This window comes from Phaethon aethereus (genome assembly GCF_964289735.1).
Source record: "Phaethon aethereus genome assembly, chromosome: 14".
Taxonomy (NCBI): domain Eukaryota; kingdom Metazoa; phylum Chordata; class Aves; order Phaethontiformes; family Phaethontidae; genus Phaethon; species Phaethon aethereus.
This window is the reverse complement of record NC_138590.1, coordinates 4,038,245-4,066,005: the sequence shown is the minus strand read 5'-3', so window position 1 is coordinate 4,066,005 and position 27,761 is coordinate 4,038,245. Positions and strand designations below refer to the sequence as shown.

At 36.6% G+C, this 27,761-nt stretch overlaps 1 protein-coding gene across 1 annotated transcript in view; it reads left to right on the top strand.

The window, feature by feature from the left end:
* The window catches only part of DOCK2 (dedicator of cytokinesis 2), a gene marked incomplete at both ends in the record, with an annotated part of 201,114 nt that overhangs the window by 58,337 nt on the left and 115,016 nt on the right, over positions 1-27,761 (top strand). Inside the window, 2 exons of the mRNA XM_082006288.1 lie at positions 9,595-9,743; positions 21,143-21,238. Of these exons, the coding sequence (XP_081862414.1) occupies positions 9,595-9,743; positions 21,143-21,238 (245 nt within the window). The remainder of the gene's footprint in view (positions 1-9,594; positions 9,744-21,142; positions 21,239-27,761) is intronic.

Here is a 27,761-nt window from a genome sequence, read left to right as displayed (position 1 = left end):
ACAAGGAATCTTCTTAAACTTAATTTTTAGCACTTTCATTTTAGATCACTCCATAATTCATTATTTACAAATATCAGAGGGAAGGAAATGGTTGCCTTTGTTCTGTATAAACACCCCTAATAAGATTTCAAAGTCTCATTTATGATGTAAGAAACTGTCTCCTGTCATATATCTTTCCCTTTGTATGGTGGGATGTAATGGATTATTCTTTCCCTCTTGTGAAATTCTCTATTGGACCTACCAAAGAAAGGTTTTAGAATTGCGTCATTTCTATCTAAAACTACTTCTGATGCATCACTGTGTTTTTTAGAAAACCTATGGCCAAAATTCCCTGGCCATCTCTTCATTTTTGAGACATCACCAAATTAAGGCATAGTTGTTCACAAACTACATGGAGTTTTTAGTGTAGTTAGTGTTTCTAAGTTTATAGTACTTGAAGCTAGATTTTTATTCTAAGCTGGCAATGGAATATTCAGTGACATTATGCTGAAATTTGTAAATCATTAGCCTTGGGAGAATTGTTTTTTATTGGTATGAAATGAATATAAATGCTTGAACATACCTTAGAATGTGTATGTGTTCACACTGCTGCTTTTGACTTTGTATTCTCTAGAGGACTACTCCTGATCAGGAGTTTGTGCTGTAGCAGAACACCACGAGATCTTCTCCAAAGAATATGAACTCAAAGTAGGTCACACAGATGGTCACTCTCAGGGGTGGGAATAGAGTTTCCATCTCTTGGCTTGTAGTCTAGGTTCTCTGTTCACTGTGGCTGTAGACATAGCTACTGCATGTTCAGCATATGCAAACCACTTGCTGATTTTGGAAGAATAGCAGCAAGAAACATATGTTAGCAGTAGGGGTTAATTTGCCAGATGCCAGAAGAAATGCTGAGGCTATAGCAATTTATTTTTTTTCCTAACAGAAGAACTCTTGCTATTGTACTGTTGTTTAAACAAGATAGGTACTTGCACGCACCCATAATTAGACTGGTTTCCTAACATTTATGTGTGCACTACTGAGTTTTACCTGTGAAACACTCTGATTCTTTCATTTCACTGCTTGAAAAGTATTGGTAGTTCATGTGTTGGTGATCTACAAGAGCAATGATTTAAGTCAGATCTGAGATTTATTCCTTAATAAGTAATGTACATATAAATGTGTCCTAAATTTTTGAGATGCAGCTGAGGAAAACTGTCAATAGGGCGGTCCTGTGCTATGAACATTGTGTGTTTGTTATGAATTATATATACAGTTTAAACTATAGCATCTTTTCAATTAGATTAGGATCTTAAATACTACAATATTAAATACAAGCAGAACCAGTAAAATCAAATAGGTGAACTGTAATATAGCATGTGTAATACAGCATGAAGTGAAAGCAAATAGGTTTGGTAATGGTATGGTTTTGTACAGTAGAGGCTCAGCAATCTAAGATTGTCCTGTTATACTCTTTAATGAACTATTCTGTCTGGAAAAAAAAAAACAAAACAGAAAGGTAATGACTTGTACTTTCATGTGCTTTGGAATTCTTCTTTCTAAAGGTTGGAATTTGTAATGTGGGCTATGATCAGTCAGGAAATGCCAGTTTGTGTTGTATAATGCCTGTGTTTCATAAGGGATGGAACATTTGGGGTTTATTTATTTATTTATTTTAAAGATCCATCTGTAAGCCCATGTTATGATTTCAGATATGTGCAAGTCAGGGTCAACTAAGAAAAATTTTAGAGTTAAAATGGTGGCATATAATCAGCTTCAAGTATATGGTTTCTCTTCTATGTAACCCAACTAAAGATTTAGAAGAAAGTGTATTGTTTTTACCTTTAGGACTGTTAAACAAAAAGTTTAAAAAGAAGTAGAAGGAACACTAATTTCTGATTAAGCATCTTTCAGCTTAATTGTTATTACCTGAATTGAATTACATATATTGATTTTAAATATTCTTGTAATCTTAGGTTGTATTGCTACTGATAAGAGTTCTTAAGCCAAAGTTTTATTTTTCATTTTCTGTGATTGTTGCACTGTTTTCAGCACAACTTCTCAGCATTTTAAAATGTTTGAATATAGGACATTGTGAATGCAATTTACTCTTTTTAGCTACTTGTTAAAAAATGAAAATACTCACTGTTCATAAGTTCCTTTGAAATGTTTCTCTGCTGAAACACAAAATCTCTCCTATGGATTCATTCTTAAATTTTGTACTTACCGTAGAAAAGATTAATTTAAGAAACACATTTCTGAGAGTAGGTGTGGTTTTTCGTTGCTTCTTTTTTTCCCCCTTCCTGCTTTTGCAGTATGCAGTAGTGTTTTTAAGGGTACATTACTTTTAAAGCATCCCTTCAAGTCCTGTATTCATTTTTTGCTGGTTTTATTGCTACAACATTTCGTTATGGCTAAGGATGGCATATGTATATCTGTAGGTATTTATCTGCATACGTTTGTGATGAACACATGTAGATTAAAGCCATTACTTCTGTTTATGGAAGAGCAGGTGACATGCTCAGTATTGCTACTGGTAACTTTGTTAGACATGAGCCATTATGGCAGTTCTTTTAGTTATATTTCTTTTTAAATCTTGATATATGGAGGGAAATCTAAATCAAGTTAGGTGAACTAGTTTTAACATCGGACTTGTAAATGTATGTGTGAAAACTATGTTTACAACTACTTCAAGTAGAAAAGAGGGAACAAAGACATATTACAGAAGTTGATATGAAGCTGTTAGATCAGCAAAATTTTGCATGTCAATTAAATGAAATGTGGAAACAGGCAAGTTGGAATTCATCAATATTTCATAATCCACACACAAGGCAAATTTTTAAATCTGCCAGAGAGGATATGCTGACAAGCATTCGTGGCAGGCTGGCAGACTATAATGATTGCAATCTGGAAAAGGCAGTGAATGCTTCAAGTGTTGTTTTGGCTACAGCAGTGACAGTGTTAGATGTTGCTCTGGCTACCTTCGAATGCATTGCATTACTCAGCTCCCATGAGGGGTGGAAAAACTTGAAGTTAGGAAGTAGATGTATTCTGCAGTGTTATGCTTGGTCACAGTGCTGTGCTGTGATCATTAACGCTGTACCTGTTCTGTGTCTAACCTTGCTTTCTGACACTTGCTTTGAGTGGTCAGCAACAGTGCTGTGTGCTGGCTTCAGAAGGGTCAACCATTGTGTTTCTCCTTCCTATGTTAGTGCTAGATTCCAGGAGACAAAAAGAACTTGCATCTTACAGTGCTGTCAGAATCTGTAGGTGACGTATGGTACTTCCCCTTTCTGTGGCCCTTATCTAAACTATAAGTTTGAATTTAGTTTTAGCAAGGAATAAAACATACACAGTTTTAAATTAATGACTTTTGGGCTCCCAGCAAAGAGTTCAATGGCAAATAACAGAGAGAGAAGACTTTTAATAGAAAAGTGCCTGCAGTTGTGAACAGATGTCCTTTGTGAAGAAGCATGACACTTTAATTGAGCACTGACTGCCATCAGAAGTCTCTCCTTGTTGAAAGAATATTGTTCACTGATTTTATTTTTAAGGCTTTGCTCTAAATGTATACTCAGATGACACCTATGTCCTTATTAAATTGGCATGCCAATTTTTAAGTGGGCATGAAGCCATCCTAACAGATGGATATGACTACAGGCATGCCAGGGAATCAAGAGTAGTGTTTCCTAAGGGAGACAAAATTGGTGTTAAATCTTTATTACCATTTTGGCTGCACATATGAGGCAGTCAGGAACGAAGCCCATCTGTGATTTTTGCTGAAGGAGACCCAAGTGTCTTTTTTTAATGGCATTATTATATTAATGACTTAGAGTTTGAATTTCACTCACCTGGTACAGAAGAAATCATTAGATAGCTTCTGAAGGAGAATAAGGTGAATAGAGGGGTTAAAAAAACTCCAACCAAACCCAGAACTGACAACATGTAACTGCTTAATCTTTTATGAGAATGAATCTCCCTGTCCTTATTCAGGAAGGTGCTACTAGGGAACTTCTGTCTGAGGAAGGTGTTGGAATTTGAGGTTGAGAAGTACATAGAACAATATGACTTGTGATAGACCTTCACGAAATAAATGCAAGATGCTCAGACTGTGTGTTGATGTTTTATGTGTTCAAATACAGTTTGGGGCAGCACATGTTTTGTTCTGGCTTCTAGGAAAAAAAGCCAGTGAGAACAGTTGTGTTTTCATGGGTTTGAACCTTAAGAAAGAGTGTATCTGTCTTTGGCAATGTCATCACATCATTTATCAAGACAAAAACCAGTTATTACTTAAATAGGCATCTGCCCCTCCACCGTGTCTCTCCCTCATATGCCTTGAGCTTTCTTGGGGCAGGGAGGGGGGAGATGTGTGTATGTGGATTGCTTAATCATAGCATTATGGAATCATTTAGGTCGGGAAAGACCCTTAAAATCGAGTCCAACCATAAACCTAGCACTGCCAAGTCCACCACTAAACCATGTCTCTATGCACCACTTCTGCACATCTTAAATACCTCCAGGGATGGCAGCTCCACCACTTCCCTGGGCAGCCTGTTCCAATGCTTGACAGCCCTTGAGGCAGTTTCTTCTTGTCCTATCACTTGTTACCTGGGAGAAGAGACCAACACCCACCTCACTACAGCCTCCTTTCAGGTAGCTGTAGAGAGTGATGAGGTCTCCCCTCAGCCTCCTCTTCTCCAGACTGAACACCCCCAGTTCCCGCAGCCGTTCCTCATAAGACTTGTGCTCCAGACCCCTCCCCAGCTCCGTTGCCCTTCTCTGGACACGCTCCAGCACCTCAATATCCTTCTTGTAGTGAGGGGCCCAAAACTGAACACAGGATTCAAGGTGTGGCCTCACCAGTGCCGAGTACAGGGGCACGATCACTTCCCTGCTCCTGCTGGCCACACTATTTCTGATACAGGCCAGGACGCTGTCGGCCTTCTCGGCCACCTGGGCACACTGCCGGCTCGTGTTCAGCCGGCTGTCGACTACCCCCCCCAGGTCCTTTTCTGCCGGGCAGCTCTCCAGCCGCTCCTCCCCAAGCCTGTAGCGTTGCATGGGGTTGTTGTGACCCAAGTGCAGGACCCTGCACTTGGCCTTATTAAACCTCATACAGTTGACCTCGGCTCGTTGTTCCAGCCTGTCCAGATCCCTCTGCAGAGCCTTCCTGCCCTCAAGCACATCAGCAGTCCTGCCCAGTGAGGTGGTGTCTGCAGACTTACCCAGGGTGCACTCAGTAATGAGTCGAGAGCACCAGACACTACAACAGGAAATTTTACTTTGGCTATTTCTGTTCTCGATTACTGTCTTCCATGATTTTATTAATTTTTTTTCTCTTTTTTTTCCCTAGCCAATGAGTTGTTGATGCACTTTGAATGCACACTTTGCTTATTTTGCTTACTTAATGTGTGCAATGACAGCCTTAACATTATATTCTGGAATTTATATACCCATTCAATAAACTTTTCTTTGTCCCAAGATAATAGAGGGATCTCCTATTTTGTATATCATTCCAGTGAAATGGTTTTAACAGGGTTTTTTTAAGATGAGAAGACATGACTAGAGTTTTATGTTAACACTAGTCCACCTGCAGGCTTAGGCTGAGACCAAGGCTTGTTTGCTACAAATGCTAGTCTTTTTCAGTTACTTTGATTGTATGTATTCATCAGAACATCTTGGAATTGCATCCTTAGACGTGGTGACTTTAACTGGTAGTGATTTTAGAAAAGGAAAATGAATGAGGTTTTATAAGACTGTTGTCTTGTTTATGAATAATATTTTAGAAGTAGATTATCTGAGTTGTTTACTACACACAAAATAAATTCTTCTGTATTGTGTTAACTAACAAGCTGCATTTATATATCATACAGTCACAAAATACAGGCATATAGCCTTAATCTAAAACAAAATAACACAAAAATAGAATTTGCGTATAAAAATATATTAATTTTTCTGTTAATTACAATTGCAGGTGTTTTTTTAAAGGAAATTATTTACCTAAGGCTAGTTAAATGACCTTTGAATTTCCACGTAGCTTGACACTTCAACATTGTTCACACATGAAAATGCATTGTAAATAATTGATCAGCTGTGTATGTTAAGTCCTTTTAATAGATTATATATGTATGAAATATGGATCAAATTTTGATTTATAATGCAAGGTACAGCTGGGAGTAATGAAGGTTGCAGAGTAATTAGCTCTTAAAACTAGACGAAATCAATTGTACCTTCTGCCTCAGCTGTCCTCTCAGTACTATAGGAAAATTTTGTCTATGCAAGAAGCCCTGCTTGCTTAATGTTTAAGAAGTATGGAATGGCTTTGTGCAGAGGAAGAATTATGTCAAAGACTTACTTCTTTTACCAAAATACAGGTGTGTGCTTTTAAAATTGAGTTACAGACAACAGTGGGCATTTTGCATTCTGGTAGGAAAAGATTTAAATGGCCTCTGAAACCCTGCTATGGGGGAGTTTGCATCCTGATTAGTGGTCAAATGGGTATCACAGGCACATGAAGTCAGATGTAATTTAATGATTAATATACACATAATACCTACGTTGAAGTCCTAGCTTTTTTTTCTATATGAGTACAAATCCAAAATGTACTTTAGCTAAAATACAAGATTCCTCTTACCAATGACTTTGTTCAGTCCACTCTCCTACAGTACTTTCGAAGTAAAGCTCATTAACTATAGATTTTTATTATGATTTGTTATCCAGTTGCTTCCTGTAACTTTAAAAGCTACACAAAGAGAATTTTTATATTTGCTAGCTGCCAGACGTTTCAAGGGAGACCTTAATGGCTTAAAAATTGAGCTGGATATTATTTTGGAGGAGCGGGGGCAATAAGTTTATCCTGGCAGATGTGAAACTGGCCTGTGTATATAATATTCCATCCTCTCTGTGAGCGGTGAAAAGAGTCTGAGATGTCATGTAATTTTTTATAACTTTGAACTTCATTGTTATGAACAGATCTCTTAGCATAGCAATCCCTACTGATTTTTTTATTGGAAGTGGAAATGTTTTCAAGGTACTATTTTTAAGAACAGTAGTTATGACAAAAGAGCTGCCAGATAAATTTCTTACATGCTGTTGATTTGGAATCTGTATTCCTATGACATGTGATTGCAACTAATTAAAGGTTGTATGTATTAATCTATGTCCATCTTCACTTTGTATTAATTGTAGTGGTTACTGTGTCTATTGCAGAATGTTAGAGTAGTAGTTATGCATCCTTATAAAAAGTAGACAACGTGGAGTTTGTACACAGCAGGTTTAGAGCAGAGAACAATGCAAAATGTTGCCATGTGTAGATGTATATATAACTGCAGACAAGTATGGACAGTGATACTGTGTGCAGATGAGCTTTATTGCCTGTCATCTGGGGTAGTGTACTGGATCCACAATGCTGTAGGAAACATGGGGCGGTTTAGCTTGTGAGAAATCATTCCTTCAGCATATCTTGCACACAGTTAGAGAATCTGCAAAGGAAGACAGGGATGAGGCAGAGTGGGTATCAGAAAAGAGAAGCTGTATTTTCGATGCCCCTTAGTGCTTGCGGCATGTGTATTTTCATACAGCTTAAATATATATGAGGCAATTTTTTTTGCCTCTCTAGAGATGCTGCGCAAGTGCTATGGCCTGAATTGACTAAAAATAGTTTTCTCCCATTTGTCTTTAGAGTTGTGATTTGATGTTGTCTTTTCTGGTATAGGAAACCTTAATGTTTGAGTCTGTGGGTGAAAAAAAATGACAAGCCCTAAAAATGTCGTAATTGACATATAGTAAGTTTGTTTTCTAGCTTTTTCAAAAGTAGGTAGGTAATAATCTAATTTACAGCTTGTACTTATTTGTTGACTGAATATGTAAGCCCTTTCTATGTAAAAAAAAAAGTGCTAAGGCATTTCAGCAAGTTTTAAATGTATTGCATATAACTTCTAATGTTGCGAACGATGTTTCTTTGGTTTAGTTTTTGGTCAAGAAGCTAATAGCACTGCATTGGTTGCATTTATAATTAGGTATTAAAAGTGGTTCATATGACCAAATCAAGAAAGGATTTGCTAATTATCAAAATACATCTCAGTTTCAGAAAACTGTATAATGTTCGATGTCTGCAGCACGTGACTACAAATCTATCAGTATTGATGACTTTTGGAGGGGAGTTGGTTTCTGTGGGCACAAATCCACACTGAAGTGCTTTTGGAGCGTTAGTGTGCTATGCTTTACCAAGTGCTTTATAAGTGCAGCTATTTGGTTATTGAATCGGGGGGTAGTCTGTGGCCTGCATGAAGTGCAGGAAGCTTGTCTATGTGCAGAACTGGTCACATCAATCAACTGTAAGCTGTGTGACACCCCTTTCTGTGCTGCGCTTTGAACAGGTCTTGTGTTGATCTGTGTTCTTTAACTGCTCTTTCGCTAGTGAGTTTGTAATTTAGTCATTGAGTAAGATTTCTTTTGTAGCTTGGAACAAGTGTTACAGAAGATCAGGTAAATAGCTTTTTATTCGTGTTGTGGCATTACCAAGAGTAGAGATACTTTCTGAGGCAAGAAATTATGCTGCCCCTTACACATGATTAAAAGCTCCTGGCTTTATATGGCTTGGAGCTGTTACTTGAAATAAGAATAATCTGCATGGATAGCTTCTGCAAAATTCAGAAATTTATCATATAATTCCCATTCTTTTCCTCTCTTTCTTACCCTCCACCTTCCTGTACTAACACCCCTATTTCTAGGAGAATCTGAGCCCCTGGCTTGTTTTAAATCTCATTGGATAGTTTCACCATGTCTCACACTCCACTTGTTTCTCAGTGGGCATGCTGTGTGTCCAGGCAAAGGTGTTCTAAATCATTCTTAAAAGAAAACAATAATTAAAAAAGCATTTTCAGTTTTGTTTGCAGTAATTAAGAGGTTTTCTACTTTTGTTTTATTATTTTTTCAGAAACTGTGATAAGTGGTGTTGATAGAATATAATATCCAATTAGTGATATAAATATTTTTCCCAAGTGTTAAGAGAGACAAGAATTTTAAGCAGTAAGAAATCAGTTGGGTGGAAACAAATAAAAACTTCAGCTCACTGTCTGTGGGTAGAACGCTTCTGTAGTTCTATAGAAATTTTAATCTGAGGTGGAACCTTTGAAGCTACATTTGGTTCTGTTTTCTTCCCAGAAAATATTTCAAATTATTATAAATAATATTCATTTTCATAAATATAACAAAACTTTGAAGTATCTGTTCAGCGCTATTCACACTGTTATGCTATACTCTCTTTAATTATATAGCACTGTACAAGTAAGTTGCTACTTAAATCACTCAGTGGCATGTGTCGATTAAATTGGAAAAAAAAAATCTTCTGTGTCTTTTATTCCCAGATACAGTGCCTTCATTGACATTATTTTATCAGGAAGTTGTGTTTTTCATATATGAGAAACACTGTTGACATACAAAAATGTCACACAAGTTTAAGAACATCCCTAGGCATGATTCAAAAAGAAACAATTCCATGCTGGAAGGGACTGTAGCTGTTAAAGCATGTTCTGTTTTACTGTTTGGAGCAGGATTTATTTGCACGTAGTATTTGATTTATGTTTGTTCTTAAGATATTTTGCTTTCTTTCAGAATGCAGGGACATTTTGCTTCCTGTGATTACAAAAGAGCTGAAGGAGTTACTGGAACAGAAGGATGATCAGCAGCTCCAGGTCCAAGAGAAGAAGTATTGTGTTGAATTACTTAACAGCATCCTGGAAGTTCTGAGCTGTCAAGACCCTGTAAGTATTGATAATGATGGCGGCATTGTGTGTAGTAAGACTGAGCTGATTAGGTATTAAATTATTGATGCTGATGAATCTCATTTAAATTTTTAATACAAGTCAGTGGCAAATTGAACTTTTCTCCTATTTTTCATAAACTTAGGATGAAGGGCAGTTAATGTATTACAGGTGAAGTACTGAAATCTATGCTATCTTTTTTTATTTCTCAGTTCTATATAGTCAGTAAATAATGCTGTAAGTAACCATAGTGTTATTAAAAGCAGTGAGGCTGCTGTGTTTTTTTCCTAGCAGAGTTTTAGGCACTTTTAATTTTGACTGGTAAGGTCCAGTGGAATACATACTGAAATTAATTCAAATATTATGACACCAAGCTGAGTATCGATGACACCAAGCTGAGTGGTGCGGTTGACATGCCTGAGGGATGGGATGCCATCCAGAGGGCCCTGGACAAGCCTGAGGAACGGGCCTGTGTGAACCTCACGAGGTTCAGCACAGCCAAGTACAAGGTCCTGCCACTGGGTCAGGGCAACCCCCAATATCAATACAGGCTGGTGGATGAACCAACTGAGAGCAGCCCTGCTGAGAAGGATTTGGGGATGTTGGTTGATGAAAAGCTGGACATGAGCCGGCAATGTGCGCTTGTAGCCCGGAAGGCCAACTGTGTCCTGGGCTGCACCCAAAGCTGCGTGGCCAGCAGGGCGAGGGAGGGGATTCTGCCCCTCTGCCCCACTCTGGGGAGACCCCCCTGCAGTGCTGCATCCAGCTCTGGAGCCCTCAGCACAGGAGAGACATGGATCTATTGGAGCGGGGCCAGAGGAGTCCACCAGAATGCTCAGAGGGCTGGAACAGCTCTGCTGTGAGGACAGGCTGAGAGAGTTGGGGTTGTTCAGCCTGGAGAAGAGAAGGCTCAAGCGAGACCTTACTGCAGCCTCGCAGTACTTAAAAGTGCGCTTGACCTGTTGCGATAGGACAAGGGGTAATGGTTTTAAAGTAAAAGAGGGTAGATTTAGACTAGATAAAAGGAAAAAAAAAATTCGCAACAGCACACATTGCCCAGAGAGGTGGTGGATGCCGCATTCTTGGAAACATCCCAGGTCAGGCTGGACGAGGCTCTGAGCAACCTGCTCTAGTTGAAGGTGTCCCTGTTCATTGCAGGGGCGTTGGACTAGATGGCCTTTCAAGGTCCCTTTCAAGCTGAAGTATTCTGTGATTCTATGATTATTCCAAGTGTTGAGAACAATTTTCAACTTTAACCTTGTTTCTTTTATAAAACCTTTGTAGTTTCTGAAAGAAATGTTTTTCAGCATACAGATGTTGTAGCTTATCGTTTCTGCTTTCAGCAATGTTTGTGTAAAACAGATTACTTTTTACTATACCTCACTTACTTTGAGTCTGTAGTTTTTTTCTCAAGCTCCTGAAGTTTTGGAGCACTGTAGAAAATACCATTTGGGTGGTTGCTTTTCTCATTTGAGAGAGTATTGAATTGACTTTTTAGTCCCTCACTTTTTAAGTGAGCAGTGAGTTATTTGATGAAGTTCAAGATGATTTGAGGAATTTATTCTGAGAAATACTTGTAGTTAATTACAGTAGGAAAGTTGTAATTTCTTCTATGAATACTTGCTGATTTCTCCTGAGCTATAGTTTTCTCATACATGTGTTCAAACTTTGTAGGTTTTGGATACAGGCAAGTTGTCATTTTGGCCATTTTTTCACTACGAATCCTTGGATCATTTTCTAGTAATGAAATCTTTACAGCATGTTGCTTGGTTTCATAAAAATCTTTTGAGTTTGAAACTGAAGAGGCTCATCTGTTTGCACAGGGTGATCTTTTCATGTGTATCATGAGCTATTTTCCTCATTGTTTTAGATGTAAACACTTCAGGAGGCATTGATACAAGGGGATACTTAAGAGGTATTGGAACATTTGAATTTCAAATGGATTTCATAAGAGAAATGGTGAAAGCATGATACGGCAAAGAGTGAAGTTGTAAGTTTATGGGGTTATAATGTAAACTAATTTCATTACAGTGTACTTTAGAAGGTGAAACAGTTGTACAGCAAGATAGAGTAATAATTTCTGCATGTGTACCGCATAAATTAAGTTTATTTTCAAACTTAGCTACTGTTACTATGGTCAGCAACTGACATCAAAGACTTGTTAGAGCCTACTGAAAATACGGGTTTGTAGCTCAGGTTTGCATGACTGAGAACATTGCCATATGCAGAACAGCATGAAGAAGTTGAATTCCTGTTGCTTGGTATGCGGATAGGTAGCCCCATGCAGTCTGATGGTTATTTTGGAGATTCTAACTTGTCCAATTTCCAAGAGTAGGAACTGATATGTCTAGAATGATGTAGAAATGTGATGGGCTGTTTTCCAGAGAAGAAATATTTGAAAATGTACCGTTTTTTTTTTAAAAGGCTTTATGTTCTATTTATTTCTCAAATTACTGTTTCTAAAGAAAAATATTCCTTTCAAGCTGTGTCTTACTCATGTTTTAAGTGTAACTGTTGACACAAAACCAGTTACTAAGTAGCATTCTTGCTAACAAAAATTTTTGTTCATTTTTGGAAGTGCTTTGATGTTTCCATCTTGGGGAAAAAAAAAATGTTTTGAAGTATAGATAGATTTTGTTGTTGTTGTTGTTGTTGTTTTATTTATTTCTTGATATTACTAAAAACATAAAGCTTGAGGGAGGGAGGTGAACTATATCTGAACTGATACATCTCCTATAGAAATAAGGTGTAAATGAAGTGCAAAGATGATTGAAGAAAAGCAGGCATTTGTTTCAGTAAATTCTGTGTTTGAGAGGTTTGCAACTGCGAGTTTTGGACAGTTTGTGAATGCATTAATGTACGTATGCCTCAAGGACTTAACAAAATTAGACAAATACTTAAGATTTCAATTGGGAACATTTTGGTTTAAAACTTCTTGGTTAGTATGATGCTGCTGAGAGCTTTTGAAAAGCTCTCAATTTTTTTTCCTTCAGATGTTCTCTGTTGATATTAGGCAAATTCTTAGCTGTATTTAAAATCAAATGCATTTCATCCTTGAGGAGAACATTATCTTTAATGATAGTTTTTTTTTTTTTTTGTTGGCTTTTTTCACCAATCTGTATGATGTGTATGCTAAAACAGAGCTGGAGACCAGAGGTTTAATGGGTGATTGTATTTTTCACAGCTTTGGACTTCAGTCCTTTAACAATCCAATTAAAATTATGTAATTTGTGTAGAATAATGTTGTTTTAAAAGCTGTAATGCATATTGTGCTTTTACTCCTGTTGAAGCAGGTAGCCAGGCAAACCTTCTTGCATTATAACAAACAGTGGCTTTTAAGGCAACGCATAACTCACTATGTAATGAAAATTGCTGAAGATTTTAAACACGTGCATTTAAAAAAACCCAAACACATTCACATTTGTTTAAAACAAGTGGTATTTCTTCAATAACTTCTTCCAGGGAAGGTAACCTGTAAACTGGAGATTCTTTGTGAGATGTTTAGGTGGCAGTTATCTACAGATTCTGTTTGCAATAAATACTGATGAATTTCTAATATAAGGAGAAATGTCCCTTGGAGTAGGTTTAAGTCCAGTAGTGGTATGAACATATGAGGACCCCTCTGGAGGCATCTTATTAAATAGTATAAGAAACATTGTAGAAGAGTAGGGACATCAATAAAAGAACCAGATGCCTCTGTTCAGAAAAACACAAACCTGGCATGTCTTCTGGCATGCTGATAAGGGACAATATGGATGCTAGAATATATTAAGTTATATAAGATTGTTTTTATAACTACAGCAGCAAATGCGTGATTATACTGGCAGTTTTTTCTTTCCTTGACAGAGAATCCATGGGTCACGGTCTCATTTTTTTAGCTATGCTAAATACTGGTCCTGCTTTAGTACTAAAAATCTGCTTTTGAGATGACTTATCTGAAAGCAAAAAAAAGACTGAAGGAGGGGAGCACCTTCAGTACAGCAGTATCTAAGGTGTCAGACAGTAATTTGTCTTTAAGAGACAATGCAGATTTCTCTTGAGTGTAATATAGAAGTTTACTTTCCAGCAAAAGTGAAAGATCTTGTTTCAAAGGTATACAGTTTTGACTTGCAACAGGAAATACTTCGTATCCCATACTCGTGCAGGCAAATGGAAAGGTGGTCTCCTTCAGAATGCCTTTATTCAGTGTGATCCAGATACAGAGAACTGTTTTGGTAATTAACCAAATTATTTCTTACTGGATTGCACTTGAACCTTAAGGTTAATGGAATTTTCTATTGAACAATTCCTTTGCTGCATCTCTTAGCATCTTTCTAAAAAAATGGATGATTTGACCTGCTGGAGGAGCAAACTTCAGGCATTAGTGGCAGACTTACTTTACAATATTAACTGAAAGCTTAACCCTGTCTTGCAAACACCAACATCTTGTCCATATTTCTTCCGTTTTGCGATCTCAGTAGGGAAATCTGGTTTTGAACTAGTATTTAAAAAATTTGTAAACTTAACTTAGATATTTTTGCATTGGATTTATTCTGTGAAAATCACCAGAAGTAGATATACACAAAGGACAGAAAAGAAGCAGCAGTAGTTATTGTATGGTTTCTGTGGTGAATGTTTATATTGTGAGGTGAGCTTTGAAGTTAGAGCATTTTTGAATAATCTATTTTCTTTGGCAAATAAAAAGATACTGTGATATTACCAGCTCTGCTCTACTGTTTTGCCCTATACTGTTTGTCGAGTGGGAACATGTGAATCACCAGATGTTCAAACACAGTTCTCTTCAGCTGCTCTCTAGCTGCTGGGTTCTGCAGGTAGCAAGTACATTAAGAACACTGGTTTATGGTAAGGACTTTATTTTTATGAATAGACGGTCATTGCTAGGCATCTGGGTGAGATGCTTATATTAGATTTTAAATTGCCTTTGCTACAAACAACCTTTGGACATAGATGACATTGTTTTGACTGATTCATGTCTAAAATTAACTTCATAGATTGCGACTGTGTGCTTTCAGCACCTGTGAAATAAAGTTAAAGCTCAGAAATGCAAGTAAGTCATTGACGACAGTTGTAGTGAAATCCGTGACTTTTTGTTTCTTTTAATTAAAATAATTTCCCTTTTCCCCCTTTACAACAACTTTGATGTGTGCAATCTGACAGCCCTTCATAAGGTGACTTTGTCTCTAAGCTGACATATCCTATAGTTTAATATTTACAGTATCAGAACAATTTTTTATTTATAGTGCTTACACTATTAAGTGTAATGGTAAACACTCTATCTTGGAATCTCAACCAAAATCTTCCTTGAGACTGCAAGTGGAAGTGAGGTGTATAATCTTTTCCTGTTCTGTAGCACGAAGTCAGTAATTGGTAGCAGCTGCATTTTAAGCTGTTGATTATATTAGCAAACAAGTCTGGAAGCATTTTAGAATTGTACAGAAATTTATAAAAGCATTTGCCTAACTTATGGCAGATCTCAAGACTTTAGCAAAAGAGAATTTGAAAGGAATTTAGTCAGGGAACTTACACGTTCTTTTAGGGCCAGTTACCTTAAGTTCTTCTGCAGAAGATTTTTCCATCAGAATTGAAATTTCAGTGATTAAAAAAAAAATTATCCTTTTATGTGTGCTTTTTTTTGTGTGTGTGTGTCAGAGGGGGAACTCAAAGTTACAGAACTGGATGCATAAGAGAGTGATGATACTGTATCTGGTTGGTATAGAGTTAATTTTCTTTGAGGCAGCCCCTATGGTGCTGTATTTCAGATCTGTGACCAAAACGGTGTTGATAACACACCAATGAAAATTTCAGATATTGGTGAACAGTGCTTGCACAGTGTCAAGGCCTCCTCTGTTTCTCACTCTGCCCCATGCCAGGGTGTAGGCTAGAGTTGGGCAAGTGTTTGGGAGGGGACACAGCTGGGACAGCTGAAATGAATTGACTGAACAGGTATCTCCAAGTGGATATCTCAAGTACAGGTTGTGTAATATTACAATCCTGAAGGAGCCATTCGGTTAGTCGATGTTAGTCACTGTCCAAATAAATGACCACTCTATCATTTTCTGAAGTGCGTGGTTGACTCCGAGACAACGGAATTACTCTGATGTTTGTCCCAACCCTGTAGAAGTTTAAATAGAACATGAAAGCTAAATCCAACACTAACTGCTCTTAACCTGCACAGATGTTTTTAAAGAGAGCGAAATTTTGTTTGGTTTGGATTTTCTATTAACTAATTTAGGTGTACCAATGTGTGCCATCCATCCCATCAATTAATCTCAAGGTCTGTGAGAGAACTTCCTACTGCTGACCTGCATGCCACGTACGAGTTCTGTTTGTTTCATGCCTTGGTCACCTGGCAAATCCTTTTCAAGAGTGAAGACAAACATACATTATTGATGACCATATTCCATTAAATGGAATAATACAATTAATGTTTTCCCAGGGAGCATTTATATATGGTGCAAGTTTTTAATTTAGCTTCTGGAAAGTCTTATGTTTAATGAAATGGACTGCAGCTAAGTGGTGGGTTTTCCAGGTTTCATTAAAAACCCTATGTGGTCCTTGTGAAGTGAAATATGATCTAAGAAAATGCATGTTACAGTGTGTTGCTAGACTGTTTTCTGAAGCTAGAAACTTAGTTAAAATAGAAGCTGAAAACTTGTGTATAGGCAATGTGTGATAATACTGTTTTTGTTAAGTTAGCAATGGCAGTATTGAATGCCTAATTGTTTCTTAGATTATCAAGAAGAAAGGTAATCTCAGTTTCATAAAGAAACCATTTTGATTCATTTGCTAATATTTCTCTGAAAATTGAAAGGCTTAGCAGAAAATAACCTTTGCATGCTGAGCATATGTTATATTTTTTCGAGGAAAGGTGTGTTTTATGCTGCTTGTGAATTCCAAACAGAGTTCGTCTTTAATGGAGTCAGGGCTAAATGTTAAAACCATTATGTAACGTTCTGAATTGTTACTAATATGGTATAGCATGTACTGAAATTTTAAAGGAAGTGAAGTTACATTGTAAGAGCCCGCATCCTTGAATTAAAAAAAACCCAACCCAAAACGACTAATGAACAAGGGACTTGCCTTTGCCTCAGGAAAGTGTGTGAAGTGTTACTATGTAGGTTATAATTTTTGGCTCTTGGTTTGTTTTTTGTTTTTTTGGTTTTTTTTTCTTTTAAAATTATAGTAATAATCAATATTATAAGAACAGCTATGATCTTTGCAATTTGAGATATATTCATTAGAGACCAAATCATAGAATATTTCTTGCAGCGCTGCAGATAACCATTCCAGCTGAGATGCCAGTTTTTATCTCTACATTTGGTATGGTAGCTGCATGGACAGAGTTCTAACCAGAAAACTATTTAAGTGTTGCGGTTCTTGCAGTGAGATGTAGTATCTTTCGTGGGTGAAAAGACTCTCTGCAAACTGCATGCTGTGAGTTTTAGTCCTTTTAGAGACTATTGTCAGAAAGTAGCCACTCTTGCAGCAGATAGCTTTGCATACCTTCAAATGAATATTAAGAAGTATCAGCCAAAAAACTACCTGTACCATGTTTACTTAGTTTAATGTGTCTTCCCCTTTAATGAGGCTTTTTTTTGCCTCAGGTCTTTAGGATGTTTTGGTAATGCCTGCATTAGCAAGGAATGTGTGTACCACTAGATTCATGTGGTGTGTTGTGGGGCTGCTGATGAATCTGTTGTACATGGCTTGGGGAGTTTACACTGAGTAATATATGGTCTGATACTGTGCTTCAAACATCTCCATTATGCATATGGCTCAGCTTTCTGAAGGCAGACAACATAGAAACATGCTGGGGGAACCTTACATTGGTGTGACCCAAGCATTGATAACAAATCTAATGTCTTAATTTCTAGCACTGTCAGGGAGCTTTTAGTTTACCTCTATCTGAATTAACCTAGTTTGTGTGCAACAAAACCACTCAGAAGCAGTACATGGTAAATGGAAGTGATGAAGGGGTTTGCCTCAAAATTGTTCTGAACCAAATTGCTGAGATAGGCATAGCCATATAATTTTAAGGGGCTTGATTTATTCTTAAGATAAAGGTATAGGTAATTGTTGTATTTAGTTTTTGTAGTTGTGGGGTGGAAGTTACACAAATAATGCAGTTTCTCAATTTGATGTTTGTATTTTCCAAATGATGTAAATAAGAAATTAAAAATTCAGGGGTAGGGTGTGTAATTGTATACAAATGTTGTATTCTAGGTTGCTTCACCTTTCCTCCATCGATGCGTTAACTGGTAGCCTGGTAAAATTACATATTTTATGGCAGGTGTCTTGCCATAGGTCTTCTGCTGTCCTAGGATACATTCCTTCAACAGTCGAGAACATTTCTTTGAAATGAAATGTTAATTTTGACTGGTACCTCAATGCACAAGGGTAACAGATGTTCTATACTTCAAAGTAAACCTTGGAATTATTTAATAAATGCAATACTCTGGAATAAGAGATGGCAAACTGCTTTTGGACAGATGTGCACAATCATAAATTGTATTGGTACAGTCAGAGTTCAAGAAGAATATACAAAAAAGGTTTGGAGAAAATCAGAAAAACTGCTTAGACTTCTGTAAATAAAACAAGATTCATTAAGAGTATACTCTGATGATGTATCAAAAACTTACCCAGAGTGTAGTTTATCTAAAGCTAATTATTTCCTGAAAGTTAACATTTGACATTACAGTAATGCTAGTGAATATGGAAGGCATTCAAGTTCAAAGAACAAATAGGATGCCTTTCACAGAAACACAAAAGCCTGCTGATAGGATCTGCATCTGTAGCAGGCAGGTGGTTCTCAATGTAAGGATACCAAACAGTTCCATGTCTGTGTACTCAGTATTGCTGTTTCCTCCATTTTTTACCTTGTAAGCTGTATTTGTTAAGTAGAGAATGTCTAAACTCTGATAAAGTCAGTACTTGAATGGAATATATTTTTTTCCAGTAGTTTTCACTAGTGTTTCCAGTAGAAGAATAGGATTTGAAAAAAAATCTTCTTTTTTTTTTTTTTCTTTCATTTTAGATCCTGAAGGCAGTGGATAAAGAGAGAGCTCTTCTATATGTTTTCTAGTCCAAGGAATTATGCTCTGTCTTTATGCTATTAATAGGCATTTTCCTTTCCTATGGTTGGCTCATCTTTTTTGATATCCTTTGTGCTTGCCCCCTTGTGCTGTCAACATCTTTCTTCTTGCTTTCCTCTTTCTGCCTTCTAGGGAGACACCATCCCTCTCTGTATTTCTTTCCTATTATGCTCTGCCCCTTGTTCTCAGTTTCAAGCAGGGTGCAGTAACTATTACTATAGCGTATGGTGAAACAGTAGTGAAGAATCTGATTCAGTTAAATGCATCTGTAATGCATTAGTACCGTTTCAGAAAAAAAAATATTTGAGATGGTAAGAGTGGTTTCTGTAGCCTCTTAGACCAATAAAATTTATATTGTTTTACAAAGAATGTTTCAGATGATGTCTTGCTTTCTAGCTGTATAATAAAACACCCCAAAAATGAAAAGCTTGTGGAGATACTCTGGTGCCAAGGGTTGCCACTGTTCAACAATCCAGTGGCAGGGCTAGATTTTCCTTTTTCTACTCTGATGTCAACTGTGCCAATACATTCGTTAGGAGGACTAAGATATGCTGCTTCTGCAACACAGAGGCCTAAAAATTGTGGTTGTTTGCATTCTGAATGAAAAGTGTCTTTCTGGTTACAACTTTGCATAAGCCTGTAGAATTTTCTTTGCTGTGTGACAAAGCATGGTTATGTTTTACTGGAAGAAAGTGCACTTTCATTGCACTGAGGTTTTTCATGTGATTTAATAAAAAAAAAAAAAGAGAAAATAAAAAAAAGAATAAAGACAAGAAGAGGATTTGGTTAATTGTTAACATAAATATGGGGAGTGATGCACTGTCGGTTTTCACTTTTAATTTCACTGTTATTTCCAGTGCATTTAAAATACAAAGAGCCAATGCACTGTATGCTTTTTATATTATTTGATTGGCATAAACCTTAAAACTCACAGTATGCCTATCGGGAAGCAGAGGAGATTGAAGAGGAAGTGGCTTTCTGAAAGTACTCCCCAACAGATGTGTCGTCTGTGCAGCAACTATCAGGTGTAGTCTTTTTATAAATATAGGACTGCATCAGAGAAATTTAAATTAAAAAGGACACTAATCATAGAAAAAATATTCTGTGAATACATTGTTCGTTTGTAGAATATAGTAACTTTTGAAACGCTGTGGCAGGCGAGAAGGTCGTTTAAGCTTGCCTGCATTGTAGTCGAAGGACACAATAGGGCTAAATGGTAATAGTAAATAAATGGTTAGAGATGAGAAAGGTCTCTATTGCAGGGGGTGCTGGCCTGATCCAGGTTAATGAGAACAGGAGAAAGGAAGGAAACAATGTTGGTTGTCTCAGAGGAAAAACGGTCGGAAGCAGCTACTTCTGGGGTGGTGTTGGAGCTCAGCTACCTGAAATACTGTCAAGAAACCACCATGGCTTCTGTGATTATGGTGTTCTTTCCATGCTACATGGGATGTCAAAGAGGTGCCTTGTTTAGTGCAAGCTATTTTTTTTTAATCTATTAGAAATTTGGTTAGACTTTTTTTCTTTCTTTGATTGTTGCATGCTAGTTTCCAAAGTTGTCTGGTGATCGGAGTAAGGTCAGTGAAATTGGTGAATATAAAGCTATACCCCTCTGCTCAGTGTTCTACAATATATAATCAAGTGTCCTTTTGCAGGAAACATGCCAGAGGTACTTATCTCTTGATGCGAGTTGGCGAATACTTGCCGTTGGGCTGCAAAGATCACTCAAAACTTGGTGCTGACAGGTGGTGGCTCTCTAGTGTAGTCCGTCAGCCAGATTGACCAGTACTTCGGCAATAGGGCCAAAGAGCAGACCATACTCAGTTTGTACCCTCACAGAGCTGCAAAGTGAAATGAAGATAACTTTCTCCTTTAATAATTACGTACTTTCTGACTACAAGCTAGGAATATTACTGAGCTCCAGAATACCCTGAGGGCCATTGACGGATGTGGAGAACTGTGATACAATTTGCCTCAATTATCTGTTACCAGGGTGTTGCTAGTAAGTTACAGGCTACTCAGTTACTGGGAAAACATGTGTCCCTTGAGTGAGGGATGGGAAGTGACTATTTGAAACAAAAAAACAATTATGGGATGGATAGGACTACAGTTGGACTGTGCCGCTTGGAATGAGTGTTCCACTGAAATTGCTGGAACTGAGGAGCAGTGTGAGCAAGAAGAATTAGTGTCATTCTTTCAATAGTGTGGTTATATTATACAACTTGAACTGTCAACACAGAAATAATTGGTTTCTTCTTTCTTTTTACAAGAGATACAGTTTTAATACCAACACTGTTTTTTTGTTTGCAGGCATCAACTTATCACCATATTCAAGAACTAATGGTACAGTTATTACGCACAGTGAACAGAACTGTTATTACGATGGGACGAGATGATCCCTTAATTGTGAGTAATAATTTAATGTATTTTTAATACCTTGAAAGTAATTTTATAGTTATGCTGGAAAAAAATGCAAATATAGTATTTGTAGAGTCCTTGTTTGTGGACTTTTTTAGATTTAAAATAAAAGGGCTAAAGCTTTACTTCATTCAACTGTGCCACTGTAGTGTCTTTTGAAGTTTAGTTGAATACTGCAAGATCTGTGCATTCTTTAAAAAAACCAAACACTAAATCTAAAGTTAATTGCTGTTTGCAAAAAGCAGAACACAAACGTGCATAAAGGGCACACTAACACACTGAAAACAGCATTTCCACTAATCTAAAGTGGAAGTGTCTGAGTAAAACTAAAACAAAAAAAAAAAAAAAAAAAGAAGCTATTCTGAATAGATTATATAAATAATTGGATGCTTTGTTTCTCCCAATTTTTCTACATCCTTTACTTTTTGGTGGGTTAGAGTTGCTATGGAACAGCTGCTCTTCCTGGAGGGGGAAGATGGTGCCCAATGTGCACAGGGAAAGTATCTGGGGGTGCACTGGCACAGAGCACTCACCTGAGATTTTCAGGGAGATTTCATGGTTTGAGAGTTATATTCAAAGACAGGTTCTGCAATTTATTCAGATTTAAGTACATATCTCATGAGTACCCCTCTTGATTTAGACTGTTTGTGAGAATGCAAGCCAGTTGTGCTCAGCAGGAATTACTGAACTTGCCCTTCAGACTGTGTGCTTAAGAGAAGATATGTAGATCTCAAAAGACTAAAAATTAATATATAATTCTGCCAAATCATGAGTAGCATTCACTTGATCGTTTTGGCCATAAGAGACATTCTGTATCTTTTAAAATGTATTTGGTTTCCTTGTTCATTTCTGTTGGAAAACCAAAATAACAGTTTTAGATCATTGCCAGTCAGAGCACGTGTGTCTTCTAATAACCGAGTTCTTCAGAGCAGCTATTTGCCAATGGTTGCTTCAAACTCTGGTGACAGATCTGCAAGTTTCAGAAAACGTATCATTAACTATTTGTCAGAACTCCAGTCTGCTGTTACTCTGTGTGTGAGCCTCTGGCGTATACGCATGGTGTTGACTGGAAGAGGTTTTGAATGAAGACTCAGTGAACCTTTCAGTTCTCTACAGTGTTCGAAAATGTTTTCTGTACTTGCAAAGAAATCATCATATGAGTGTAATAGATGATGTAATCCAGCTGTTAAGGGGTATTTCTGGGTACCATAAACAGTAAATTAAGAAGCAAAATGAAACTGTAGTAATCCTGCAAAAAAGGTCCTTATCATTAGGAAACATTAGGAAATCATTAGGAAACAAGCTGGTTCCAGTCAATTGAAACGGCTTGGAAAATCTGTTTGTCTGGTTCCCCCCCCCCCAATTTGTTCAGCTGTTTTTACCTAAAAAGATCAAATCTAGTGTGAATTTTGAAATGCAGATGTCTGAATGTTAATAATGCTCATAAGCACCTATGCATATGTGTATATTGGGCATTTTAGAGGTTTTTCAAAGCAGAATTCTACAAAGTTTTCTCGAGCAACAGAATAGTCTTTTGTGTGTGACGTGAAGAAATTGTTTGTGATGAACAAAATAGTCTTCTGCATCCAGATTCAGGCTCTGTGTACTACCTTTAGTTCACTCAGTTAATTTGCAGGTTTGCTTTAAAAATGAAGCAGGTAGTCAGGAATTATGGCCTTCTGCAGAATGCTTAGGTGGGCTGAAGTTGCTAAAAGTATGGTGAATTCTGCATGTAGAGGTGGGATATACAGAATAGCTGATGTTGTATGGGGTATGAGTGACATTTCAAATTGGACTACATCTGTTAAAGTACTTCCAGGAGAACAGAAGGTTACTTTTGAGATTCTTAAATCTGTTACCGTGTTTCTGAACGTTGCAGGCATTTTTATTATCATCTTCTCCTGTGGTGTTTTCTAGAATTGCTGTGAAAAACAAAGCTAATACTATGTTATACTAATAAAAACAATGGTTAAAATTTACAAGACCAATAATTCCTGGCAAGCTTAAATGTCTTTCACCTGATAGAGTGCTGGATTTTATTTACCTGAGGTTTTTTTCTTACTGGCAGGGATAAGCAGGTTAATTTTCATATTCATAACCTTCTAGCTTATTGGCACTGAAGGAGTTAAGAAGATACTGGGTTACAGTTGTCTTTATCTTTTCTTGCTTCAATGCCAGTTAAATCTAAGGGAAGATGCTGCCTTGTACTCAGCTGGTAGCAGCATGCTGGCAGCTTTGTTCATGTAATTACTGTAAAGAGTCAGACTAAGGAGGACATAATCCCTTCGCGAGACGGTATTAGTGATGGAAAAGAAATTTGGCTCTGCAGCTACTGCAGAAAAGACTTAAATGCCACTCTTGCCTTCGTTGTGATGTTTTGGGAGTTGAAGGCTTTAACAGCTGCTTGGCTATTTTCACTATTAAAAAAAAAGAGTCTTGACTGTTTGTAGTTGAAGTGCTTCTAAACTTCTAATAAAAAGGGACAAGTTTATTGTCTGAAATTGGCTATTCAAGCTTTATATTGAATATTTTAGGAAATTTAGACTTTTAGTTAAAGGGCGTCGTGATGCAGTGAAGTCCTACTACCGTAATTTTAGAAGTAAAACGTATAGAAGCATGTAGAATACAGAAGTGCTTGGTTAGGTAAACAAAAATATAAAATTTATGTTATATATTGCACCATATGCAATTTAAAGCTTTCCTTTGGTGCTCCCAAACTTTATTTTGTTGCTAATATCAGTTTAGCATGATGAAAAGAGTGTAGTTATGCTACACAGACAAGTTTTTAGACAATATTTATATAAAATATTGAACAAATAAAGACTTTGTTGAAAAGAAAACACTGTACTTTGTTAACCAAAGCTCTTCTAGATAGCATACTTTTGCAAAAGAAAAATACTCTTTGGGGAAATAATGACCAGAAAAACCATTTTGCAGAACAGCCGTGGTTGGAGAATATGATATATTCAAATATACATAGCTAAAAGTTACACTCTTTTTGTTCAGTATTCAAATTTAAATCCTTTCTCTACCCAGAAAAGCTGCAGAATGATTCCATGAGAGATCTATTTATTAACTTTCCTTTTCCAAAGAACAATTGTTCAGTTCCTTTGTAATCTGAATCTTGTTTGTTATTGACTCCTGAAACCTCAGAAAAATATCTAATTTTATTGCAAAAGATAACATCACATTTAAAGAACTTAGAAACTTACAAAACTTACATCAGATAATACATTTCATCAGGAAGATGTTTTGTATCTAAGCTAGCATCATTACTAAGTATTGTGTCTATTTTGAAACAGCGAAACTGCACAAAACTATGAAGCCCTACATGAACTGCTGTTACATGACAGAGAGAAATCAGTATTTTATCCATACATCCTGAATTTTTAAAGAAAGTTGGGTTGACTCCATAAAACAACAATTTCAAATACAGTAATTTTGAAATATACCATGTTATGTGCAATGTTTTATAACTAGCATATTGTTGTTGCATTTAAATATGTCTTTCAGAGAGGCCTGCAATAATTTGTATGCAAGTACTGTCAAGTAGCTGTAGTTTTGGTGGTTTTTGTTGGTTTTGGTTTGTGGGTTTCAGCGTTTTTTTAAAAACTTTATTTAAGAGCATGTTTGTATGTATTTCTAATGTTTATTTTCTACTGTGGGAGCTGGTTTTAGGCATTACACTGTAACTTTCTAACTCAGGAAGTTTTATAGCCAGTACTATTATCTTCTAACAATCTACCAATTTCTATTGTTTTTCCAATCTTGACATCATAAATTACATAGTGTGTATTTGGTAATGTCTTTATTTCCAATATAAATTAATAATTTATTACTAAAATATTTTTAAAATATTAAACAATAAAATAAAGAGCAGTGCTTACATATTACATTTTCACGTAGCTTAGATTCTCAAATTATGTGTTACAAAGCTATTAAACGTTAGGTATTTTGTGTTGCTGGGATATACAAATTTCTATGTTAAATCTAAACAAAACATACAGCAACTCTTATATACCCTCTTGCTGTGGCTGATGCATACCATGACTGACACCTTCACCCTGTTACCTTTTAATGGAACAAGTAGCCTTTTGCTCCAATGTTGTCTTTAAAATTTTATGTAGAAAGCCTATTGTGTGTGACGTACTGTGGGGAAGACTGGGTATAATAACTTTTTGCATTTATTAGGTGTGGTTTTATTGTGAAACTATGATGCTTCTTCCTTTGTAGGAATAATTTACTTCTGGCATACTTTTATTTTCAGTTCACCTGTTGCATGTTTTTTTGTTCATGGTTGTCAGAGCCTCTGCAAGAAGAATGAGGGAGCTCTGTGTTTCAGATAAGCCTTTTGTTTGGATCTTAAATACATATTTTAGAACTTGGCTGTTGCTACTACTGCTGACTCAAAGAAATCTCCTTTGTCGTACAGACAAATCTCCTTTCTCGTACTTCTCCTGAAGTAGAGAACTCTAGGGGCAACCTTTCTGAAGGACAGTGCTTTAGCAGCACTGTAATTTCTTATTTTCTTTCAAGGAAAACAGAAATCTTGCAGGGGATGAATTTGAAAACACTGAACAGTGGGTAGACTGAAAGACAGGAGAATGTACTTAAATTGCAGCATCGGGAGCTGGGGGACAGCTGGCCTAGATACCTTAAGTGTTTTCCTGCTGCTGTGTGTGCATATGTTAAAAAGAGCATTTCATATCCATGCATGGATAATCCATACTTCACTGATAGAGAAGTGAGAAACAACTGACTGAGGAATATGGAAAAGAAAGGCTAATTTTGACTTGGAAATTAAGAACTAAAAATTGTCTATAGTTCTGAATTCCATCAAGATCAGGCATTAAAATATAAAACCTGTAACCATTTAAATCAGTGTATTTCAGTTTTGCAGAAGTCTTGATGTTTGAACAGGTCATAAGAAAGATGTAGGGCCTTAGAGCTTTCTTTGGTTGGGCTTAAACTAAGTAGAGTATTTCTGTTCTTGCATAGTTTACTTGACCCCAGGAATTGATTGGTGCTATGTGGGGAACCAAAATACTGTGGTTTGTTGAAACTGAATAGTCTGGATCCTTTAAAAATATATTGAAGGCATGATATTCATTATGTATGCAAACCCAAAGTCAGACAGCTTGAAATGAGTTTTTTTTATACTTACTAACAAAAAGAAAGACAAAAAGATTACTTTCATATAATAACACATTATTGAAAATCTGTTCACTACAGAAAAACACTTACTGGTTTTGCTAGTGTTACTCCTGTTGGTATTGCTTATTATTATACCTTTACCACAGAGGATATTAATCTTAAAATGTTATTTTAATACACAAGAAATATTTACACACTAATAAATCCTTCATTATATCAATTACAGAGACTAATGCAAAATAAGAATGCTGTTGGAAAGCAGTATGTGTATTTGAGTGTAATATAATGACATGTTCAGGTGTAATAATTCTTACCTTTGTTACACCCACAAGTTATTATATGAAGAGCTTTTCTGTCTCACTAAAGGCATCCTTTTTTCTAGTAAAAATTTGCATAAGGCTTTTCTTCTGAAAAGCCCCTAAAACAATGATAATTTTGTGTCTGTCATTTCCGTACTGACTGAACTTAACATGGAAATGTTTTTTCAAACTGCAGTCCTTCAGAATTTTGATAAATTAAGCTATGTCACATAGCATACTCTCTTCTAAATGAAGACTAGTTATATCAAAAAAAGTTAGTTCTTCCAGACAAAATTCTTCTGTGCAAAATTGTTTTTAATGTGTTTTCAAATGTGTAATTAACCCTAAGAATTCAAGGAACACATAAGTGTACAAAAAGTGTACAGACATTTTTAACTAACATTGCACAATTAATACAATATGATGTAGAAAAATAGGATCCAGGGCTTAATCTGTTGAATACCCTGGCACCATTTGAATTAGTTGTCAGAGTCACTTCTAAGAAGAGATCTGCAGTACATTCCACTAAACATAAAATACATTATTTGGGCTTTGAAATGCGCCCTTTAAGCTTGCTTTAGAAAATCTTTTGCCCTCTGCCCCCTGTATGAAAGCTGACCATGTTCTCATGAGCAAAATAATAGTATGAGTAACCCTAAATGAGGTTACATTGGCATAGCCTGTGCTAGCTGGTAACTCAACTATTTCTGAAGGAAATAAATAGCTGCATTGATATCTGATAAAATCTTTTCAGCATATATAACGTTTTTATATAATACACATAAGGTCATTAAATATTGGGGTTTATGATCAATTTTGTATCAGGTATCAACTTACTTGTATATCAAGGCCAAAAAAACATATCTTGGCATATTTTGGTATAGTGATACAGGCCTTAAATGGACAAATTGGGCAAGTGGTTTAGCAAGACACTAGCCAAAGTGGTTATTCCCTCTACTCAGCAATTGCATGATGACATTTGAGGCATTGTGTCCAGTTTTAGGCTTCCAGGTAGATGAAAGACATCAGCTTACTGGACGGAGTTGACTGTGACCAAG